This window comes from Coregonus clupeaformis, chromosome 5, assembly GCF_020615455.1.
Source record: "Coregonus clupeaformis isolate EN_2021a chromosome 5, ASM2061545v1, whole genome shotgun sequence".
Taxonomy (NCBI): domain Eukaryota; kingdom Metazoa; phylum Chordata; class Actinopteri; order Salmoniformes; family Salmonidae; genus Coregonus; species Coregonus clupeaformis.
The window spans coordinates 40,965,127-40,978,905 of NC_059196.1; the positions used below are offsets into that span (position 1 = coordinate 40,965,127).

Genomic DNA, 13,779 nt, shown 5'->3' on the forward strand with positions numbered 1-13,779 from the left:
GGTTGTATTGTGGGTATGTGTTTGTGTTTTGTGGGTGTGTTATGGTTGCATGTGGTTGTGTAAAAGTTGTATTGTGGTTGTGTAATAGTTGCATTGTGGTTGTGTAATAGTTGCATTGCTGTTGGGTTTGTGGTTGTGATGACAAATGACTGATAGAGTATTGTTCCTCTTTGAGAGTCCCTCCCACTCGCTTGTAACACTCCCTCTTTCTCTCTCTCCTCACACTCCCTCTCTCTTTGTTTTGGAGGAGTTATCGGCTGTCAGCTTGATAGGATCTGAGACACCTGTTCTCTACCTTTCTCTCCCCACCCTCTCTTTCTCTCTCTACCTCTCCTCCACCTTATCTATACAGCAGGGCAGAACAAATTAGAGCTGTTAAATGAAGCCTCTCACAGCCCTAGGAGGTGGTGTAGGGGAAAGTGTGTGGCTACTGGGAGGCCAATCTAATGGCAGCTTCCCTGTCTGGGAAAGTGTGTTGCACACACACACACACACACACACAGTGTCACTGTGCTGAGGACACACAGCAGGCAGCTACACACAAGGACAGAGGAATGAAAAAGAACAACATGAGGCACTGTGGAGTAGGAATAATAACAGACATATGCCTACCTCTCCAGGCGAAAGACAGAGGAGAGGGGAGAGAGAGGAGAAGAGGGGGGGAGAGAGAGGAGAGAGGAGAGAGAGGAGATCGAGAGGAGAGAGAGGAGAGAGAGAGAAGAGAGGAGATCGAGAGATGAGAGGGGAGAGAGAGGGGAGAGAGAGGAGATATAGAGAGAGGAAAGAGGGGAGAGAGAGAGGAGAGAGGGGAGAGAGGAGATATAGAGAGAGGAAAGAGAGGAGAGAGGGGAGAGAAATGAGAGAGAGGGGAGAGGAGATCGAGAGAGGAGATCGAGAGATGAGAGAGGAGAGAGGGGAGAGAGGAGAGAGGAAAGAAGGGAGAGATGAGAGAGGAGATGGGAGAGAGAGAGGAGAGATGGGAGAAATAGAGGAGAAATAGAGGAAAGAGGAGAAATAGAGGAGAGAGGGGAGAGAGAGAGAGGAGAGAGAGAGGAGAGAAGAGAGGAGAGAGCGAGAAGAGAGGAGATAGAGAGGGTAAGAGAGGAGAGGGGGGAGAGAGAGAGGAGAGAGAGAAGGAGACTTTCAGAATCTTTAAGAATGGAGAGGAGTGCAGAGAGGTATGGGATAATGTGTGTTTAAAGTCAAATGCTTTAGAGGGCAGAATAAAAACCTGTCTGTCTCTTCAGTGATGATAATGTGTTTGAAAACCAAGGGAACATCTACACATCTAAATCTTCCTCCACTATCCAACTACTGACGTTGTGACAAAGCTAATCTTCTCATCCAGACTGGGCCTTTTAAAGAGCACATACTCAGCCTCCCTCCATCCCTCCATCTCCCTCCTCTTTTGTCAAGTTAGACATCTTTCAAAAGAATGGGTTTAGTCATCTCCTAATTCAGGAAGGATTTTGGTAGCACCGTACTTGAACCCTCTGTCATACAGACTACATTAGACTGTCATAAGGATGACATAAGAGATTAATTGGCAGTTATAACACCAGCTTTGTGGAACGAGATGCAGTCACATCCTGATGTTCACTCACCAGTAGAGAGTAGTGGAGTTTGAAGCCAGGCTTGGCCACGAAGTAGTCGTCTGACTTGAAGGTGACTTTGAGGGTGTTGGTTTTGGAGGTGAGATGAGGGGGGACTCTATGACCACACCATCTCCCCCAGACAATAGTACTGGTCTCTGAGATGTCCTCCACCTCCACAAAGTCATACCTACAAGCGAAGGGGGAGAGGAGGGGGTCACTAACCTGTCAATCAATGGATTTAATTAATCAATTAATCATCACTGTTCACTAGAAAAGGGATAATTGTTGGAGAGCAGTCACCTCCCTCTCTCTCTCTCTGTTTCTCTCCCTCACATTCTCTCTCTTTCTGTTTCTCTCCCTCACATTCTCTCTCTTTCTGTTTCTCTCCCCTCTCTCTTGTCTAAAGTGCTTACAAAGACAGATGCCTTTGGTTTGGGGATTCAAATTATATTCTCTCCTCACACTCAAGGACATATTCTTCATTACTGCAAAGAAAGCAACCTTCATCCCTCCCTCCCTCCCTCCACTCTTTAGTCTCTGTAGATGTCGATACCCGCATCAGAGGGATGCCAGCCTTCTCTCTTCACTCAAATCTCCCTTTTCATCCATAACAAACTCAGCTAACTTTCTCTCTCCCTGGCGCTTCAATCTTTCTCTACCTATCCTCCCTCTCTCACCTGCAGACTTCGTTCTCTGGTTCCTCCAGTGCAAAGTGGGAGTCAAACTCCAGGGTGATGCGGGTGTTGTGGGGAGACAGTAGTTTCCATGACAACTGCAGGTTCCGGGGGTAGGCGTTAGGGAAGCGGGGGCTCTGGATGGTTCCCCCTGCTGCAGTTACCGTGACGACCTCTTCTTTCCGGTACAAGTCTGTAAGGTGATTGCTGTCTGTTAGCAGTTATAACTGGTATAGGTTGGTGAGTTTACTCTCTGGGATTTCATACACACACACACACACACACACAGACAGTTACAGAGTTAGAGTGAGAGAGACAGAAAGAGCGATAGAAAGAGAGAGAGAGAGAGAGAGAGAGAGAGAGAGAGAGAGAGAGAGAGAGAGAGAGAGAGAGAGAGAGAGAGAGAGAGAGAGAGAGAGAGAGAGAGAGCAGAGACAGAGACAGAGACAGAGAGAGACAGAGCAGAGACAGAGCAGAGACAGAGCCCGACAGAGACAGAGAGAGAGAGAGAGAGAGAGAGAGAGAGAGAGAGAGGAGAGAGAGAGAGAGAGAGAGAGAGAGAGAGAGAGAGAGAAGAAGAGAGAGAGGAAGAGAGAGAGAGAGAGAGAGAGAGAGAGAGAGAGAGAGAGAGAGAGAGAGAGAGAGAGAAAGAGAGAGAGAGAGCGTGCGAGAGAGAGAAAGAGAGATACAGACACAGACAGGACTAGGACAAACAAAGAAAAACAGTAAACTAAACTATTCCAATAAATAGTTTATATTCCTACATAGTCCTCCTAATGCTCTGTGACTGAATCAGAGGACATTAATCCATCTCTCTACCGCTCTCACCCAGTTGAAGTAGTTATTGTGACCTATTCAGGGGCACAGGGTTAGTGAGTGGTGTCAAATGAGGAAAGGCTTTGAATATCTGCTAGACCACACATGATCGCTAGCAACTCTATCAAACATGTCTGTTTCTGTAGAAACACACTTCTCTCCCCCTCCCTCCATCTCTCCCTCATGTCTCCCTCCATCTCTCCCTCATGTCTCCCTCCATCTCTCCCTCATGTCTCCCTCCATCTCTCCCTCATGTCTCTCTCCATCTCTCCCTCATGTCTCTCTCCATCTCTCCCTCATGTCTCCCTCCATCTCTCCCTCATGTCTCCCTCCATCTCTCCCTCATGTCTCCCTCCATCTCTCCCTCATGTCTCCCTCCATCTCTCCCTCATGTCTCCCTCCATGTCTCCCTCCATCTCTCCCTCCATGTCTCCCTCATGTCTCCCTCCATCTCTCCCTCATGTCTCCCTCCATCTCTCCCTCAGTCTCCTCCATCTCTCCCTCATGTCTCCCTCATCTCTCTCATGTCTCTCTCCATCTCTCCCTCATGTCTCCCTCCATCTCTCCCTCATGTCTCCCTCCATCTCTCCTCATGCTCCCCATCTCTCCCTCATGTCTCCCTCCATCTCTCCCCTCATGTCTCCCTCCATCTCTCCCTCATGTCTCCCTCCATCTCTCCCTCATGTCTCCCTCCATCTCTTCTCTCCCCCTCTCTCCATCTCTCCCTCATGTCTCTCTCCCTGATGAGTGGACTGATGTACTGTAGTGCCTATATCCATAGTGATGTTAATTACGCGATGTGAAAGCAGGAATATGACGTGTGTGCTTCTGTCTGTGTGTGTACGGTGCGTACGTGCATGGAGGTAAGTGCGTCAATAGAGCACACCATAGAGGGAGAGGAGGAGGAGAGCAGTGATGCATGGAGTGGCCAATCCAATTCTAAAATTGAACCATTTACATATACAGTGCATTCGTAAAGTATTCAGACACCTTGACTTTTCCCACATGTTGCTACGTTACAGCCTTATTCTAAAATTGATTAAATATAATTTTTTGTCAGAGCAAACGCCAAATTGTCCATAGAGCTCCGAGACAGAATTGTGTCGAGGCACAGATCTGGGGAAAGGTACCAAAAGCATTTCTGAACACAGTGGCCTCCATCACTCTTAAATAGATAAAGTTTGGAACCACCAAGACTCTTCCTAGAGCTGGCTGTCCGGCTTAACTGAGCAATCGGGGGAGAAGGGCCTTGGTCAGGGAGGTGACCAAGAACCCGATGGACAGAGCTTGAGAGTTCCTCTGTGGAGATGGAGAACCTTCCAGAAGGACAACCATCTCTGCAGCACTCCACCAATCAGGCCTTTATGATAGAGTAACCAGACGGAAGCCACTCCTCAGTAAAAGGCACATGACAGCCCACTTGGGAGTTTGTCAAAAGGCACCTAAAGGACTCTCAGACCATGAGAAACAAGCTTCTCTGGTCTGATGAAACCAAGATTGAACTCTTTGGCCTGAATGCCAAGCGTCACGTCTGGAGGAAACCTGGCACCATCCCTACGGTGAAGCATGGTGGCAGCATCATGCTGTGGGGATGTTTTTCCAGCAGCAGGGACTGGGAGACCAGTCAGGATCGAGGGAAAGCTGAACGGAGCAAAGTACAGGGAGATCCTTGATGAAAACCTGCTCCAGAGCACAAAGGAGTGAGGGAGAGAGCAGAGAGAGAAAAAGTGAATATGAGAGGTGGCAGAGTGAGACGTCCGGTTCCCACAGAGCCAGCAGAGAGCGGACAAAGATTCAGCAGTCGGGACATTGTGAACAGTATAAATATATGTTTCTAATAGGGGTGTGAACGTTTAAACGAAATTGGGATCGTTAATGTTTAGAAAAGTGAATCCAAGGCGCTGATACATACAGTTGGTCCTCTGTAGCTCAGCTGGTAGAGCACTGCGCTTGTAACGCCAAGGTAGTTTACATACAAGTCGGAAGTTTACATACAACTTAGCCAAATACATTTAAACTCAGTTTTTCACAATTCCTGATATTTAATCCTAGTAAAAATTCCCTGTCTTAGATCAGTTAGTATAACCACTTTATTTTAAGAATGTGAAATGTCAGAATAATAGTAGAGAGAATTATTTATTTCAGCTTTTATTTCTTTCATCACATTCCCAGTGGGTCAGAAGTTTACATACACTCAATTAGTATTTGGTAGCATTGCGTTTAAATTGTTTAACTTGGGTCAAACCTTTCGGGTAGCCTTCCACAAGCTTCCCACAATAAGTTGGGTGAATTGTGGCCCATTCCTCCTGACAGAGCTGGTGTAACTGAGTAAGGTTTGTAGACCTCCTTGCTCGCACATGCTTTTTTAGTTCTGCCCACACATTTTCTATAGGATTGAGGTCAGGGCTTTGTGATGGCCACTCCAATACCTTGACTTTGTTGTCCTTAAGCCATTTTGCCACAACTTTGGAAGTATGCTTGGGGTCATTGTCCATTTGGAAGATCCATTTGCGACCAAGCTTTAACTTCCTGACTGATGTCTTGAGATGTTGCTTCAATATATCCACCTAATTTTCCTTCCTCATGATGCCACCTATTTTGTGAAGTGCACCAGTCCCTCCTGCAGCAAAAGCACCCCCACAGCATGATGCTGCCACCGCCGTGCTTCACGGTTGGGATGGTGTTCTTCAGCTTGCAAGCTACCCCCTTTTTCCTCCAAACATAACGATGGTCATTATGGCCAAACAGATCTATTTTAGTTTAATCAGACCAGAGGACATTTCTCCAAAAAGCACGATCTTTGTCCCCATGTGCAGTTGCAAACTGTAGTCTGGCTTTTTTATGGTGGTTTTGGAGCAGTGGCTTCTTCCTTGCTGAGCAGCCTTTCAGGTTATGTCGATATAGGACTCGTTTTACTGTGGATATAGATACTTTTGTACCCGTTTCCTCCAGCATCTTCACAAGGTCCTTTGCTGTTCTTCTGGGATTGATTTGCACTTTTCGCACCAAAATACAATCATCTCTAGGAGACAGAATGCATCTCCTTCCTGAGCGGTATGACGGCTGCGGGGTCCCATGGTATTTATACTTGCGTACTATTGTTTGTACAGATGAACTTGGTACCTTCAGGCGTTTGGAAATTGCCCCCAAGGATGAACCAGACTTGTGGAGGTCTACATTTTTTTTTTCTGAGGTCTTGGCTGATTTCTTTTGATTTTCCGATGATGTCAAGCAAAGAGGCACTGAGTTTGAAGGTAGGCCTTGAAATACATCCACAGGTACACCTCCAATTGACTCAAATGATGTCAATTAGCCTATCAGAAGCTTCTAAAGCCATGACATCATTTACTGGAATTTTCAAAGCTGTTTAAAGTCACAGTCAACTTAGTGTATGTAAACTTCTGACCCACTGGAATTGTGATACAGTGAATTATAAGTCTGTAAACAATTGTTGGAAAAATTACTTGTGTCATGCACAAAGTAGATCTCCTAATTGACTTGCCAAAACTATAGTTTTTTAACAAGACATTTGCGGAGTGGTTGAAAAACAAGTTTTAATGACTCCAACCTAAGTGTATGTAAACTTCCGACTTCAACTGTACATAACATAGCCTACTGCTCTGGCCCCACTGGCCCAATCCACTGTGTCCTCATTGGCTGATGGTTCCTGACGCGTAAGCACCTTCACGACTGAATGGACATCACAGCCAGACCTCTGATTAACAGAGTGGAACAATGCCATTAGACACTCTCCTTCTCTCATCAGCCAGATTGCTCAAGATTGACTTTGAAATTGGATGTCGGGAAATGCCTTCAAAACTGGCCACTAGGGGCAACACTAATAACACTATTACCAGAGGGCGTTGTGGATGGGGGTGACGGATGGGCGTAATCCAATGACTCCGGATCCGAAGGTCGTGTGTAATCCCATGACTCCGGATCCGAAGGTCGGCTGTTCAATCCCAGTGGTAGACACTTTTTTTGATGCCCTATCCCAAACCTTAACCCTTTACTTAACCATTCAGATTGAGAGCAGGGGGAGCAACACTTCGAAATTTGACGTTTGTCTGAAACGTGGATAAATGTCAGAATCTGAAGTCAAATTGGTAAAAATGGGAGATCTCATTGCTTTCACACCACAAGACATGCACACACACACACACACATACATGCGCATGCCAACACGCACGGACAAACTGTTTTGAATATTTAACACAGCTGAGCGACACGCATGACAAGATGAAAGACAGGAGGGAGGAAGGGATAGGAGAGGAAGAGAATGAAACGAGAGAGGAGAGAGAAGGGAGAGAGGAGAGAGAGGATAGAGAGGGGAGAGGAGAGATAGGAGAGAGAGGGCAGAGGAGAGATAGGAGAGAGAGAGAGAGGAGAGGAGAGATAGGAGAGAGGGGAGAGAGAGGAGAGATGAGAGAGAGAAGAGCGAGAGAGGGGAGAGCGAGATGTCTCATTCTGTCTCAGCTGTGTATGCTAAACTCATCACCCAGGGGTGTAGGCCCAAACCTCATTATGCATGCTGCAACTCTCCACTAAAACCACATACACCTCAGAAAATACAGCCCAGTCAGCCCACCAGGTCACGCAGTCCGTTTATGTGTGTGTGTGTGTGTGTGTGTGTGTGTGTCAGAGTTTCTGTTAGCCGGTAGGCTTAATAGCCGGCTTTTGGCCGATAAAAAAATGGAAAAGCCGATAAATAAAATAGGCACCGGTCAATTGTCCGGGAGAAGGAGAAAAAATCCCAATTGCGAAATAATGCTTTTTAGCCTATTCATTGATGGAAATACCAGCTGATGTAAATACATTTGACTGGTCCTGTTTATCGTCTTATAGGTTAATTGACATAATTTAGTGGAATTAAACTGGAGCATGCGTACAGTATATTCATTATGTATCTAATTTATCGCACGCGTACAGCATACAGATACAGAGACTTTGAGCTGAAAATCTGTCAGACATCGTGAGAGCTGCTGCTACAGCATCTCAAACAGCAGATACATAGGCAACGGAAGGCAGGCTTCATCAATACGTCACACACCACTTTACAATGAGCTGGAGGCAGTTTGAAAACATATACTTAATATTTTGAAACCTGAAAGTTTTACTACATATTATGAGGCATGTCTTACCTTGCTTCAAAGTAGCCTAGCCAAAATCAGACCATATCCGTGGAGGCAATTATTTTATATCAACTTTCTTTCATTGTCCAGTGACTAAAAGGCACAATTCTAGTCATATTAGCAATCAATGCTAGTTGTTGCATATTAGATCTCCCCTCTTCCTACATTTCTAATGGATATTTTAATGTCTGTCACATGAAACCGCTGGCATGCAGTGGGCTTTTGACAACATTGTTTTCTCGCTAATTGCATTATGGAACAAACATTGGCAATTAGCCAATGATACTGCCTTGTGCGCATTGCTGCGCTTATAATGTGAAGAAATAGTTTTCCAACATTCTAAGCGAAACGTGCTGATCTGTTGCATCAGCCTCAATGCTTTAAAAAGAGCATTGGGATGTAGCCCAGGCCTACTGGTTGTATAGATTTGGGATCTATCGTCCCACAACTGTCCCAGGGTCTGTCTGGAATAGGCTATTTCTTTCTCGACAAGCTGACCAATAACATAGGTAAACTTTTCTACTATGGGGGATAGTAGATTGACATAGGCTAATAACTTTTCTACTATGGGGGATAGTAGATTGACATAGGCTAATAACTTTTCTACTATGGGGATAGTAGATTGGCTAATAACTTTTCTACTATGGGGGATAGTAGATTGACATAGGCTAATAACTTTTCTACTATGGGGATAGTAGATTGACTAATAACTTTTCTACTATGGGGGATAGTAGATTGGCTAATAACTTTTCTACTATGGGGGATAGTAGATTGACATAGGCTAATAACTTTTCTACTATGGGGGATAGTAGATTGACATAGGCTAATAACTTTTCTACTATGGGGGATAGTAGATTGACATAGGCTAATAACTTTTCTACTATGGGGGATAGTAGATTGACATAGGCTAATAACTTTTCTACTATGGGGGATAGTAGATTGACATAGGCTAATAACTTTTCTACTATGGGGATAGTAGATTGGCTAATAACTTTTCTACTATGGGGATAGTAGATTGACATAGGCTAATAACTTTTCTACTATGGGGATAGTAGATTGACTAATAACTTTTCTACTATGGGGGATAGTAGATTGGCTAATAACTTTTCTACTATGGGGGATAGTAGATTGACATAGGCTAATAACTTTTCTACTATGGGGGATAGTAGATTGACATAGGCTAATAACTTTTCTACTATGGGGGATAGTAGATTGACATAGGCTAATAACTTTTCTACTATGGGGATAGTAGATTGGCTAATAACTTTTCTACTATGGGGGATAGTAGATTGACATAGGCTAATAACTTTTCTACTATGGGGATAGTAGATTGACTAATAACTTTTCTACTATGGGGGATAGTAGATTGGCTAATAACTTTTCTACTATGGGGGATAGTAGATTGACATAGGCTAATAACTTTTCTACTATGGGGGATAGTAGATTGACATAGGCTAATAACTTTTCTACTATGGGGATAGTAGATTGGCTAATAACTTTTCTACTATGGGGGATAGTAGATTGACATAGGCTAATAACTTTTCTACTATGGGGATAGTAGATTGACTAATAACTTTTCTACTATGGGGGATAGTAGATTGGCTAATAACTTTTCTACTATGGGGGATAGTAGATTGACATAGGCTAATAACTTTTCTACTATGGGGGATAGTAGATTGACATAGGCTAATAACTTTTCTACTATGGGGGATAGTAGATTGACATAGGCTAATAACTTTTCTACTATGGGGATAGTAGATTGGCTAATAACTTTTCTACTCGTTACTCGTCCTGCTGGCACATCGTTGCATCCTCGACTTGCATGTTGTGATAATATGTTACCATAATCTAAAATGTGATTTCTGTCGTTCTGAGCACCGTTGGTGGACGCCCTAATGAGGTTACGCACTCAATGCATATGGGTCTGGTAAATTTCTCAAATGTCCAGTAAATTAAAATGCTGCCGGTCAAATGTCCAGCGCCACATTTTCCTGACGGAAACCCTGATGTGTGTGTGTGTGTGTGTGTGTGTGTGTGTGTGTGTGTGTGTGTGTGTGTTTGTGCGTGTTGGGTGTCCGCGTGTGTATATGTGCTTGTTCACCGTGTATGTGAAATAATGTACAGAATATTTCATACTCTATGACTAACAAAACAGCGTTGTCTTCAGAGCCATAGAGAGAGACTTCGTAAATAGTAAAGTAGTATTAAAAAAAAAAAAATCTAACTGTCTAAAGGTATGATGTCAATAGAGCTGATATAAATCACAGAGAGCAGGCGGAGTGACAAGGCTCCAATTAAACAGACATCACACTTCATTAAATAGATCTGACTTCCGACACTTACACACCCCTCACACTCACATTATGTAGGTTTGTGTGTGCGCACAGTGTGCATAGTGTTGCCTCTCACTGTGGGCTGAACCTGATCGTCACACCTACAGCAGCAGGGTGTAATGTTCTACCAGCACCCTGGAATCTATTTCTGCTGCGAGTGACGATCACAGCAACACATGACTGTCACCAGAAGAATTAGACTGCATTAAAACAGGGACACAGTGAGTTTGTATGTGTGCGCGTGTGTGCATGACATACAGTCAGGTCCAAAAGTATTTGGACATTGACACTTGTTGTTGTTTTAGCTCTGTACTCCAGCACTTTGGATCTGAAATTATACAATAACTATGAGGTTAAAGAGCAGACTGGCAGCTTCAATTTGAGGGTATTTTCATCCATATTGGTTAAACTGTCCAGCACTTTTTGTACATAGTCCCCCCAATTTAGGGAACCAAAAGTATTTAGACAAATTCAATTATGGGTCGTTCCATATGATTTCATTCACTTTGACTGCACCCCTTTTGATTTGAACGGAACCTTCCATACATGTTTGCCCAAGGTAGAAGTGCTCTGAAATCAACTTTTTGGACCTGAATGCCAAAACATTCAAGAGATAAAGATGCAAAGTTGACTCATTTTGCATACCCCATCCCACCATGATACAGCCACGTCTTCATCACTGAAAAATATAAAACTGTCGAGTTTGATATCATTTTAAAGCTGACAAAACAGGGTTGTCAAACTATTCTAGAATTTCTTGAAAAAAGTTTTTTAAATGAAAAATGAAGTCATCGTACATTTATCAGCCAAAGCATGACACCCACCCTGTATTCAACCGATGGCACGAACACAATCACCTCAGATTATGTAAAATAAGGTAAAAACTACAACATATATGAACATGAAAAAAATCGGAGTTTAAGCATGTTTAGATAGTTGACGTTAAAGTTTTAAAAAAGTCAATTTTTACATTTTTGTCAAGTAGTTTGACAACCCTGTTTGTAAGCTTTCAAGGGATATAAAACTCAACCGTTAATCTTTTCATTGATGGTGGGGTATGCAACATGGGTAAACTTTGAGTACCTCTAGCTCCTAAATGTTTTGGCATTCAAGTCCAAAACGTCACTTTCTGACTACTTTTACCAAGTGTAAGGTTTCGTTCAAATCAAAAGGGGTGCAGTTAGAAAGTGATATAAATCATATGACCCTTATACAGTCTGTGTATTAAAGTAGTCGATCGAAAGAAACAAAAGGGATGTCCAGTGCATTAGCAGCTCCTTAAGAGATACACAGTACAGTAATACCTATCTAGCTACATACTGTAAATGATAGAGCAGGTATATAGGCAGCTATATACACACACACACACACACACACACACACTGAACAAAAATATAAACGCAACAATTTCAAAGATTTTACTTGAGTTACAGTTCATATAAGGAAAACGGTTAATTGAAATAAATTCATTAGGCCCCTAATTTCACATGACTGTGAATACAGATGCATCTGTTGGTCACAGATACCTTTAAAAAAAGTTAGGGGCGTGGATCAGAAAACCAGTCAGTATCTGGTGTGACCACCATTTGCCTAATGCTGTGCGACACATCTTCTTCACATAGAGTTGATCAGGTTGTTGATTGTGGCCTGTGGGATGTTGTCCCACTCCTCTTCAATGGCTGTGCGAAGTTGCTGGATATTGGCGGGAACTGGAACACCCTACGTACACGTCGATCCAGAGCATCCCAAACATCCTCAATGGGTGACATGTCTGGTGAGTATGCAGGCCATGGAAGATCTGGGACATTTTCAGCTTCCAGGAATTGTGTACAGATCCTTGCGACATGGGGCTGTGCATTATCATGCTGAAACATGAGGTGATGGCGGCAGATGAATGGCACGACAATGGGAGTCAGGATTGTGTCACGGTATCTCGGTGCATTCAAATTGTCATCGATAAAATGCAATTGTGTTCCTTGTCCATAGCCTAGGCCTGCCCATACCATACCACCACCGCCCCATGGGGCACTCTGTTCACAACATTGACATCAGCAAAAAACTGGCACAACGCCATACACATGGTCTGTGGTTGTGAGGCTGGTTGGCCGTATAGCCAAATTCTCTAAAATGACGGAGGCGGTTTATGGTAGAGAAATTAACATTAAATTATCTGGCAACAGCTCTGGTGGACAATCCTGCAGTCAGCATCCCAATTGCATGCTCCCTCAAAACATGAAACATCTGCGGCATTGTGTTGTGTAACAAAACTACACATTTTAGAATGGCCTTTTATTGTCCCCAGCACAAGGTGCACCTGTGAAATGATCATGTTGTTTAATCAGCTTCTTTATATGCCACACCTGTCAGGTGGAAGAATTATCTTTGCAAAGGAAAAATGCTCACTAACAGGGATGTAAACAAATGTGTGCCAAAATAAGCTTTTTGTGCATATGGAACATTTCTGGGATCTTTTATTTCAGCTCATGAAACATGGGACCAACACTTTACATGTTGCATTTATATTTTTGTTCAGTGTATAATCATAAAGGCCAGCAGGATACATTATGTCCCATTCTCATCTCAACCCTCCGAGGACAGGCCAAGTCACAGTGTGACATACATCCATCTCTCCACTCAGACATCCAGAAACTGACACGCACACTGCAGGGCCACAGCTGATGTGAGGCAGACGGACAGGGTGCAGATTTCAGGAGCAGGATGGCTGTCAAAATATCACTGTCAGATATCAGAACACTCAGACGGAGCACACACACAGGTAAAGCTCAGAGGGGTCAGGTCTGACATTCAAATCAACCCTACTCCCGCTAGAGCCCAAGCAGGTTTACCAACAGAGTGTGTGTGTGTGTGTGTTCGTGCACTGTCAGTGCTGTAAACTAGATGTCTGTCACTCACTGATGGTGCATGCATGCTGAAGGCGTCTCTGAGTCAGACTCTCTCAGAGTGTGTGTGTGTGTGTGTGTGTGTTTGGTGTAGGGTAAATAGCTTTTTGTGCCGCAGTAGCTTGCTGTCAGCACGCCTTGTGTGTGTGTGTGTGTGTGTGTGTGTGTGTGTGTGTGTGTGTGTGATTGTTAATCATTACTTTGGGTTGATTCTAATTCAGGAGTGTTTGTATCGCAAAATCAATGACATTTAGCTAGGCTCTGTACACTTCAGATACAGACTCAAGATAAGACCATACACACACACAACACACAACTGCGAACGAACA

At 43.8% G+C, this 13,779-nt stretch overlaps 1 protein-coding gene across 1 annotated transcript in view; it reads right to left on the reverse strand.

Moving 5' to 3' along the window:
- The window catches only part of LOC121558055 (platelet-derived growth factor D), a 48,237-nt gene that overhangs the window by 15,068 nt on the left and 19,390 nt on the right, over nucleotides 1-13,779 (reverse strand). The window contains exons 2-3 of the mRNA XM_041871537.2: nucleotides 2,273-2,462; nucleotides 1,605-1,782 (exon numbers count right to left, since the gene is read on the reverse strand). Of these exons, the coding sequence (XP_041727471.1) occupies nucleotides 1,605-1,782; nucleotides 2,273-2,462 (368 nt within the window). The remainder of the gene's footprint in view (nucleotides 1-1,604; nucleotides 1,783-2,272; nucleotides 2,463-13,779) is intronic.